The 10,523-nt window shown below is 53.8% G+C and overlaps 1 protein-coding gene across 1 annotated transcript; it reads right to left on the minus strand.

Moving 5' to 3' along the window:
- Window positions 1-8,942, minus strand: PAX4 (paired box 4). The gene is given in 13 exon segments (XM_030297107.1): window positions 1-222; window positions 224-237; window positions 567-705; window positions 957-1,012; window positions 1,470-1,539; window positions 1,900-1,982; window positions 2,206-2,331; window positions 2,928-3,003; window positions 3,284-3,499; window positions 3,790-3,969; window positions 4,320-4,512; window positions 6,769-6,851; window positions 8,616-8,942. Coding segments are annotated over 13 exon segments (1,785 nt in total).
- Between the last annotated feature and the right edge of the window lie 1,581 nt (window positions 8,943-10,523).

A 10,523-nucleotide genomic window follows, 5' to 3' on the forward strand; every position in this document is an offset into this window, starting at 1 on the left:
TCACAGAAAGGAAGAGGAACCAGTAATCTGCTTGGGCAGGATGATATTAGATCCTCCCCACCCCATCTCCTTTCCACTCTGGCCCTCCTCCCTCATTCCAGGCCTTGCAGGGGTGGGGAGCTGGACCAGAGCAAGGCCGCAGGGGCACCAACACTGGCCACGGAGGCAGTGGAAGGAAGGGTAAGGATGGCAAAGCACTACTGAATCCAGGGAGCTCAGCTGCAGGAGGCAGGTGGCCTGCAGAGACAAAGGGAGGGTGAGTTTGGGTTTGTTGCTGTCACCCCACCCCTCAAAGTCACTGGTGGGGAGAGGGACAGATATCAGTTCTCTACCCTGGATATATACACTCACATCCCAATCCAACCCCCTTTTCCTTCTACATCTGTCAGTGGAAATATAGACTCAGCGGGTGTTAGCATCCAACTTTGTAGGCCATGGAAGGAATGAAAAAAGCTGTATCAATGTTCCCTTGGTGACCCCAACTGGAGATCCATGCCCTCTTGCGGGTCAAGGAGTAAGCCTTCCCCACACCCTGCAGGAGTGAGGCCTGGCCTGTGGATTCTTACCCCAGCAGGGCTTGAGAGAGGCTTGGGGTGGGTTGTCACTCAGACACCTGTCCGGTGCTGTCCCCCAGCACAGCTGATAGCAGGAGGGACCCAAGGATTCCAGGGCAGGCAGGACTGCTGAAGACACACTCCCAGGGGGCTGCCACGAAAAGTAAGAGGAGACCCTCAGTTGTCAGTGATGCCTCCTATTTAGCAGAACTGGGGCCCCAAGGCTGCCCCCATGCCTCCAACTGTCTCCTGCACAACTCTAGAGGGCACCATTCACATAGTAGACTGTGAGCATGGTGCTTTCTGAAATGTGAATTGTAGGAACCAGGAGCAGTCAGGAATTGGGAGAAGCAGTGAGCCCTTGTCTTCCCAGTTCACAAACTCCCCTCTCTTCCTGGATACCTGTGCAGAGATGATCCCAGGGGAGGCATTGGGCACAGTTGGTACATGGGAAGCACCTACAAGGTGAGAGTAGATCCACTCAGAAGGAGGAATATATTTGGGGAGCGGGGAGTAGCGGGGAGGTTCTAAGAAAGATGGCAACTTCTGGCAGGGATGGGAGGAAATGGATGCTATAACCCTAAACTGCCTTCCTCCCCAAGGCAGGCCCTTGGGAGACTGGGGAAGAAGGATTAAATGTCAGGGATGGTAAACGGGGCAGTGCAGACCTAAAGAGCAGAGACTCTGAATGCTGAGCATCTAACACAGAATCTGGCACATGGAAGATGCCAAGTAAATGTTTAGTGGATGGATGGATGGATGGATGGATGGATAGTGGAGGGACAGACAGGTGGGTGGGTGGATAGATGGATAGGTGAGTGGATGGATGCATGGATAGATCCATGCACGCATGGATGCATGGAAGGATGGGTGGGTAGATGAGTGGATGGAAGGATGGATGTGCAGGAAAATTACCTGGAATCTGCATTTCCCACTTGAGCTTCTCTTGTCGGCGCCATTTGGCTCTTCGGTTGGAAAACCAGACCTGAAGGAGAGCAGAACGGTGTAGCTGGCTGTGCCCTTCGCTACCTGGCACCTACTGCTCTCATCACATGTTTCTGGTCTGGACCCAGAGCACAGACCCTTCCTCAGACCTGATGTCCCTTCTCCCTGCTCTGGCCTTTGTTCTCTGTCCCCCTCCTCACTTCAAAGGCTTGGAGTGGGGAAGAGAAGAGAGGAATCGGCAGAAGGAGAACAAGGAGGGTCTTGTGTCTGACTTTTTTCTACAAACGAATCTCTTTCCACCTTTTCCCCGCCATCTGCCCCTCACCGGAACCCAAAACCACCTCAGCACAGAGTCTTTGTTCTTGCGTTTTGTGCACCTTGTGTGGCAGAGTTCACTCACCCTCACCGTGTCCTCAGGCAGAGAGGTGGCAGCGGCCAGCTTTCCACGGGCCACCGAATCAGGATACTGCCCACGCTGGAACTCTGCAGAGATCGAGGCTCAAGTAGTAAGGTCACAGGGGGAGGAGCAAGGCATGGATCTCCCCCTCAGGCCCCATTCCCACCTGCTATGACCCTAAACTACCTTCCTCCTTAAGGTAGGGCCACCCACAGCCTCCGCTTCTCAGCCTTTGCCCACAGGCCACAGGGCCGTTGCCTGTGTCACACCAAGCACCCTTTCACCTGCTGTCTGCCCCAGCCCTGGCACCTTTCTCCAGAGCCTTGGCTTGGCCTGGGGAGAAGATGGTCCGATTCCGGTGGCCAGTCCCTGGGTGCGGACCCCGAGGAACCTCACAGCCACTGCGGGGAGTGTGAGGAACTGGAGTCGAAACATCTGTAAAGGGGGACAGTGGCTTGTAGCGGTTTGTGATGTTTCTTCTCATCAGATGGGGTTCCCAAGGCCCTGGGGCTATGGATAAGGGACAACATGGATATAAGAGCAGAGCCATGCTCGTAGGGCATTCACAGTTTCTTGGAGGTTACTAAAGGAGCACTTAGTGGGAGGCACTCCCAATGCCATGGTTGAGTGCATGCTTCGTGTTTGGGGAAACAGCAGCAAGGTTGGCCCAGGTTTGCATGATTCCACAGAATGTGAAGAATACTCTGAGAGGCTGTGCATGAGGCATAGGGAGGGTGTGGGAGGTCCAGCCCTGCCTCTTCCTTGGCAGATCCTGTGAACCTAGGGGCCAGAGGACCTGAGTTCTGTCACAGGACCTGCCAACAACTAGCTGGTAACCTTGGGTAAGCCATTTCTCTTCTCTAAGCTTCAGTTCTTTTCTGCCAGGAGAGAGCAATACTCCTTGCCAGGCCCTCCTTATTGTCTTGTTGTCAGTGAGGGTGATCCAAGAAAGGGCTTTGCTAACTGTAAGATGCTTATGTTTGCTCTGATCATCCCTGTAAAATGCTTACGTTTGCAGCTCCAAGACCCACCTGGTGACCTGAGCTGTGCCCAGGGCAGTCGGCGGTCCTCCTGTAGTGCCCGCAGGACTCGGTTGATGGAAGAGACCTGGGGGTGTCAGGGTGTTGAGAGGGGAGGTGGTGCACAGACCCAGGGTTATATCCTGAGGATGTTTCCCCAGTAGCCTTTCTCTCCTCCGTCCTGGCCCACACATCTTTCCCAGGGAAGCCTCCTTTCTTCTCTCCTATCTCGCCACTCCCACTTTACAGAAGGGGGCCCAGCAACCCTGCCCTGCCAGGCTGGAATGGCCTCATTGCCAAGTAAGAAGGGATCTTCTTCCCAGACGGCCTGTTCACCAGACTTGGTGCAGGGAGGGGAGGGCACTTACACTGGGAGTCTTGTCCTGGGTGCAAAGCCCTTCAGCACAGAGCTGGCGTTGGATCTCCCAGGCAAAGAGGGCAGGGCGCTCACCCTTCAGCTGGGCAATTCGAGCCACCACAGGGGGTGTGGCCAGTCGGGGTTTGCTTCCCCCAATCCCCTTGGGCTCCAAGACACCTGTGCGGTAGTAACGCGCTAGGATCTTGCTCACACAGCCATTAGATACCTGGGTCAGATAAGAAGCAAGGACAGGTAAGGCATGATGGGCAGAGGGTGAGTGTCCCTAGGGCAGCAGGAGGCTCCAAGGCAAAGTGAGACTTACTGGACCAGGCTGCAGAGTTAAGAATTCAGCCTCACCTTTGGGAGCCTGAAGCTCCCCATCCCAGGCCCCAAGAGGGTCTTCTAGAAAGCAGCCCAAGCCTCAAAAGCCCTCAGAGTCTGCAACAGCCTCAGACTTGCCTTAAGAGGGTGCTTTGTTCCTGCTTCTTGTCCCCATCACCTGGTAAAGCATACTACCTTAAGGCTCCGTGAGATGTCGCAGGGCCGCATCCCGCTGACTGCCAGCCGAACAATCTGCTGCCGGGTGTCCAGGGGCAGGGGCCGGCCGTTCACAAAAAGCCCCCCCAGCTGATTCACACTGCTGGTCCCTGGACATGAGAAGGAGGCATCCACACATCTCCCCTCTCCCCGGCCCACCTGTGGCAAGGAGGACCCTCTTGGGGAGGGTTACTCAGGCCCCTCAAGTCTGGTTTCCCACCACACAGAAAGTCCTCTCCCCAGGGGACTGCTCCCCTTCTGCTCCCAGGGTCCCCCGGCTCTCACTTTCTTTGGGAGGTGGCTCATAGTTGAGTCTTTGCTTTGGGGCCATTTGCACTGACCCCACTGATCTAAGGGAAGCAGGGTGGAGCAGAGAGGGAGTGACTGAACCAAACTCCCCCAGAACACTGGCCAAGGGCATGGAAACCATGTGGATGAAAGCAGGGCCCTGAGATATACCTTCCCTCCTTGCACCAACCTGTTCTTCCCACTTCTCCCAGGTGTCTTACCATCCTGTGGCATGTTCCAGGCTGACACTTCTCACAGAAGGGCAGGAACTGGGAAGATTGGGGAGAGGGGTTCCTCCTGGGAGCTCCTTCTTTGGTCTTGGAGCTCGGTCTACAATGATTGAGGTTATTTGGGTGAAATCTCTTGCTCAGAACCGTCTTGGGTTGTAGTGTTTTGTGATAGAGGGCCATGTTTCTAAAATTTGCCAGAAGGTTGGCTGAGAAAATCCAAATTCTCTTTACTTATGCCCTTCTGTGATGAACTAATACATCACAGGGCCAGCAGAGGACTGGATCTTTCTGGATGACCTGATAAGGGCCTGGAGGGTAAGAGGGTTCTCACTTCTCACACATTCATTATAAGAATTCAGGGAGGTGGAAAAGGATTATGCTCCCACACGCTCATGCCTTTCCCTTTTGCAAACGGACACCTGTTGTCTCTGATCCCTCAAAAGCCTTCTCAGCACTTTGGCCTCCTAAGTTCAGTCTCAATAGGGTCAAAACCCAAACCTTAGAATATTCTGCCTAGCCAGAAGAGGGCAATCAGTGACCAAAGATCTCAATTGCCTTGGTCTGAGGTTAGAGACCAGGTTCAAGACTCTGCCTTCACTATCAGGAAGCTATTAAGGTTAGTTTCTCCAAACCACCAACCAGAAAGCTTTCCTCAGAAAACTTCCCCTGGGAGGTCTTGCTCCTGACTCTTTTTGTACTCTCCAGGGACCTCTGGGGAAACACAGGGGCTCCGTCCTCCCCCCCCCCCCCCGCCCCGGGGAATCGAGGTTCTGGTTCCACCCACTGGAAGTATTGACGAACAAGCATGAATTCCTGGCTTCTGTCAGAAGACACATCTCCTGGCATCTTCTAACCTGCTGGGGTTGTTGTTCTTATTAACTCTGGAGAGTTCTAGATCTCACAGAGAAGGAGCTTCACTCTCAGAGACCAATTCCTTGGGATCAGACACTCACTCGTTGAACTAACACTTATGGAAAGCATGTTGAAGGCAGAGAGCGAGGAATAGGAGAGAGCTGCATGGTGACACAATACATTGTGAGCACAGGAGAGTCTCTGAGCAGCAAGGGACGCTTTGTCTCTCTTGCTTTCATCAGCAAGTAACAGGAGTTGAAACCACCTCTTTTCATGCCTGGAACCCTGGCAGGGCTAGAGGTCACCCCAGGAAATAGCTTGTGCATAGAACTTTCCTGTAATAACTATGCCATCTTGGCTCAGTTAACTAATCTGCAATTATTTGCTGAATAAAGTATTAACCATCAGCACATTGCTGGTTGTTCAGGATGAAGGGAGTGAAAAGAAAGGAACAAGGGTTTTTCCCTCCAAGAGATTACAGTGCAGCCGGGAAGAGGAGAGAAGCGCAGGGGGGAAACAGGGAACTCACAGATTATGGCATCCGGAGCCGCTTTTCAACTCGGTGGCTGAATTGGCTTTTACTCACTCCTCGCCGGACAGGTAGAGACACATTCCCCTTTGAGCTCTCATCTTTCCAGAAAGTCAGGAAAGAAGGCAGAGATCTTTCCAAAAAGAAAGCCGAGGCACGGATCGGCATTCCCACAAATCAGGGACCACCCAGGGAACAAAACTCAAGGAGGGTTAGTTAGAAGCCAGTCCCTCACCAGAAGACAACATTTCCAACTCCTCATCGTGGGGCTCTTTCTCTGCCCCCAACCCTGCTTCCCATAGGTGCGATTGCCAGCTAAGCAATGGAGAGAGGAGAGTCAAGAATGCAAAGGGCTCTGTCGGGGCAGTGGGATATGGGAGCTCAGGATACCAGCCAAGCCTTTGAAATGACTGTGTGCCCTCTAAGTGACCAGAGCTCAGAGGAGGAGTGGGGACTCAGGTTCCACATCCAAACTTAAATCCACATCCAACCTTTCCCAACAGCCACCCACTCCTTCCCAGCACTCATAATAACTTGTCTGGGAAAAGAACTGGTGCTCACAAGTTGGAAAAGCAGGGTAGGAGTTGGAGAGGCAGGAAGGCGCCAGGCTGCAAAGACAGAAGGGGAGAGAAGTTGGCTTGGTCACACAAAGACATGGAGACAGCATGGGAGGCAGAGCAGACAATGAGCCTGTAGGTGAGCTACCTGTGTGGAGGCAATGAGGTGGGTGCTTCAGTGGGAGGGTCTCAGTCTCCTGTGCTGGGCTCCTGAGACCCCTGCAGGTTCCAGGGGTGATGGTGGTCTGGTCCTAGTAACAGCCTCCACTCTGCTCCTGCTTCAGTCCTGCCAGGGGGTCCAGAGCTACAGAGAGCCCGTGCTCAGGAACAGAGGGCGGCCTTCTGGGAGCAGCCAGTGATGTCACAGGCCATGAGCAGAGGAGAGAGGAGGAGGGAGGTGTGCATGGGGCTGACAGACACCGGCCCCGAGGCAGAGCAAACCACAGCCACTGACCCATTCTGTCCTTCCATGGGAAGTCCTCAGAGCCCACCTTGTGTCTACCTGCCACCATAAAGCAGGGACAGAGCCATCTTCCGTGCAGGCCCCCCTGGACCCAGAGTGCACCCACTCAGGGGCCAGTACTCCTGAAAGGAATGGAGAATATGGAGATGGGGGAATTTCAGACTATATCCTCAAGGCTTGGAGTGCACAGAAGCCCAAGGGTGACTTCCAGAACCACAGACAGCTTCCCAGCCAGAATGCACACGCCAGGGGTCTGGGATCAACTCCTGGGTCTTGTGTGTATTACTAGCAAAGATAAATGGGTATATAGACTGATACCGAATACTGGCCAAGTTGACCTCTAACTCTCTGAGAGAACGATGGTACATGTAGAAAAGCACGTGTCACACAGCACCAGCTCTCTCCACAGAGCATCTTCACCAATGCTCCAATTGGCTCCTTGACTGAGGTGACACCAAGGGTGAATTTTTGCCTAGAAATAGGGGGACCCTCGACTCTAGAACCCTGGCAACAGTGGTGATGGTAATGAGCCTCTAAGGGTAGTTAGGATGCAAGTGGGGTGTTTATGAGGAGGAATGCAGCTTGGTTTTTATTCTCTCCATCTCTAGATGTCAGCAGGCTCCATTCTACTAGGGATTTGGTGCTATTAAACTCTATGTTATAAATGACACTCCTGTTGCCACAGAGGACACCAAAGGTTATCTGGATCATTGTTGGGGTGGGGGAAACCAGTAGTTGGCTAGGTGGTTCTTCTGGAGTGGGATGCTGCAGGTGAAAGAAACACAGCCCTAGCAATGGAAGCTTCATGGCCACCATAGTTTTGGGCAGATCCTTCATGAAGGAATCAACATGGGAAGTCCTTTGGGTCCATTCCATACCTTGGATTCTGTGAAACCCTCTCAGAAGTCAGGCTGAAAGTAAGTAGGGTGTAGGGCAATAAGAGTAGCCCCAGAGGGTGGAAGAATGGATTTCGCTGGCCAGTGCTCTGGTTTTGGGGAGGAATGGGGTGGGTTGTTGTACATTCAGCTTGATCCTAGGATTGAGAACACTTGTTCTCAAAACAGGGCCAAATGTGTCACAGAAATGGATTTTCTGTCTTACCCCCATTTGTACTCCCCTCCTCTTCCAGCCTCCTTCAGCACCCTCAGGCTGGCCTAGAGCCCCTGGCCACGGGGGGAGACTGTAGCACGTGACTTTTGCAACGTGGGTAGGACAGCACATACTCTAGTGCCCATAGAGCCCATTCAATCTCTGGGCAGCTGGGTCGGCTGCTCACTCTACTCAGCCATGCCTGGGTGAGAGAGGGTCCCATGGAAGTCCTGCCCTTAGTCCTCCTTTTCTGCCTCATCCCTTCCCCCCACATCTGCCCCTGATCTGGGGGCGCAAGTCTCCAGGTCCTGACCCGCTATTCTCATAGACAGCTGCATGAGGGTGGAGATAGGGGTATCAGGGGGAGAAGGGACAAGCCCTGGCAGATGGTGGTGGCAGCGATTTCCCCCATAAACTACCCCCCCCCCCCCCCCCACCTTTACAACACGCTCTTGGGTCTGAACAAACAGAGTCTTTCGACCCAGAGATGATGAGGGGAGGGAAAAGAGAGGAAGGGCCCTGGCAGGGGGGCCTAGCCTGCCCAAAGGCTCAGCCACTCAGCCCTCTGCCCAGCGCACCAGACTGTTTGAGGAGCAAATATCTGCCCTCACAGTCTGACTCTCTCAACCTCCCCCACCAGGTTTGGGGCTAATTGTCCCTCATTAGCTAGGCCCAGGCTGCTACCAGCCCCCGCCATCTGCTCGAAATTATACATTAACTCAGAGGTCTTGCCACCCGCCAGCCAGGCTGTGCGCCCCTCTCCAGGCCACCCGTGGCCATTCCAGCCTGTCCCTCACCCTGATGCAGAGCCCCAACTGCTGGCTTCTTCTGCCCTCAGGACCTCTGAGTATAAAGCCCAGTGGCTGTGGGAAAAGATCTGTCCTCAGGAGAGGTGGCAGGAAGTCCCCTGCCCTCCTCGAGGGGCCAGAAGACAAGACAGGCTCGTGCGTAAAGCTGGAGAGGGCAGGGCGCAGCCGGTGCGGAGTCCGGGGCGGGCGGGCGGCTTTGGTCTGACGCCTCACCGGGGGTTTCTGGCACTCACGGGGGGAGGTGACACCGATTCCAGGCTGTTTCCACCCCTCTCTGTGGCATCTGTTAGTAGGCTGTGGGGTTCTGTCTCGCATCTTCCCTCTCTCCAGCAAGCACCATCTCATACCAACCCTCAGCTTTCCAGAGCGCACTGTTAACCGCCACCTCTCCAAAATCCCTCTCTGGCAGCGCTTGCCTCCTGGTTTAAGGTCACTAGTTTCCTTGCTACAAAAACATGGGGAATCTTCAAGTGCTCTGGATATTCCTAGGCTTGACATTGAATTTGCAACCCCTCCTCACCCTCAAAACTTGATGTAGTCATCCTGCTCTCCCCACCCAGACCCTGCTCTTTTTCGCTCAGTTTCTAGAACGCTGACTATCTGGCTCCCTCCCTCCCTCCCTCCCAATGCGCCTGTGAAAGAGCCCGTCCTCCCGACTGTGGCTTTGAACTGGGGCACAGAAAATGCCCCCCTGGCCCAACCTCCTTTTTACCATAAGCCCCTAGCTTCTGAGCTCAACCCTTCCCCATGTTTCCATGTTTCTCTCAGGACTGGGCTTCGCTGGGTAGGGTGGGGAATCTGCACTCCCCTGGAGAGAGCCGGAGAGTTCAAACGTTAGAACCAAGTGCCCAGGGAGGCCAGGCAAGGAAACCCACGGGGACGTGAAGGGCAGGCGAGGAAGAGCCCAGCCCAGAGCCACCGGGACCAGCACTGCGCGCGCCTCAGACCCCAGCCGACCGGGGCGGTCAGACAATGCTCTGCGCGCAGCCTGTGGAGTGCGTGCTCGGGTCCGCATGCGCATCAGCCCTGCCGGTGGGGAAGGGCACCATCCCTGGGGAAGGCGCTGCGCTCGGGCTGGGCCTTCACACCCACCCAGTAACCTGAAATCCAGTCTGTTTCCAGGAGACCGGCAGCTCCATGCTCCCCAAAGCTTCCCTCCTCCCCCCCCCCCCCCCCCAGATTGCAAGGGTTAGGGGATTTGGGAAGGCAGAATAGCAGTCCAGGGTTTTAAGTACACTTGATAACCTTTATGTTTTTAGAGCAGTCCTAGATTTACAGAGAGCTTTCAAAGATAATACAGAGAGTCCTCATATACCTCACACCCAGGTTCCCTGATTATTAATATCTTACATTAATATTGTATATTTGTGGTAATTAATAAACCAACATTGATATGTTATTTTTAGCTAAAACCTATTCTGTATTCAGATTTCCTCAGGTTTTCCCCTTTCCGGGAGCCATCCAGGACCCCACTTTACATTTACCTGCCATGTATCCTTGGGCTTCTCTTGGCTGTGACAATTTCTGTTCCTTTTCTTGTTTTTGGTAACTTTGAAAATTTTGTAGAACTTCCTTCCATTGGGATTTGTCTGATTTCTTTTTCTTTTTTTTTTTTGAGAGAGAGAGGGGGTGTGCACATGGGTGTGTGCAAGTTGGGGAGAGGGGAAAGAGGCAGAAGGGCAGAGGGAGAGAGAGAGAGAGCCCGCACGCGCACTCGAAATTCCCAAGCAGCCTCTTTGTTCAGCACAGAGGCTGTTGCGGGCTCCACCCCAGGACTCTGGGATCATGACCTGAGCTGAACTGGACTACCCAGGAGTCCCTAATGTTTTCCTAATGGTTACACTGGGCTTATGAGTTTTGAGGAAGACCAAAAAAGGTAAGTGCCATTCTCATCAC

The sequence above is a fragment of the Lynx canadensis genome, chromosome A2 (genome assembly GCF_007474595.2).
Source record: "Lynx canadensis isolate LIC74 chromosome A2, mLynCan4.pri.v2, whole genome shotgun sequence".
Lineage (NCBI taxonomy): Eukaryota > Metazoa > Chordata > Mammalia > Carnivora > Felidae > Lynx > Lynx canadensis.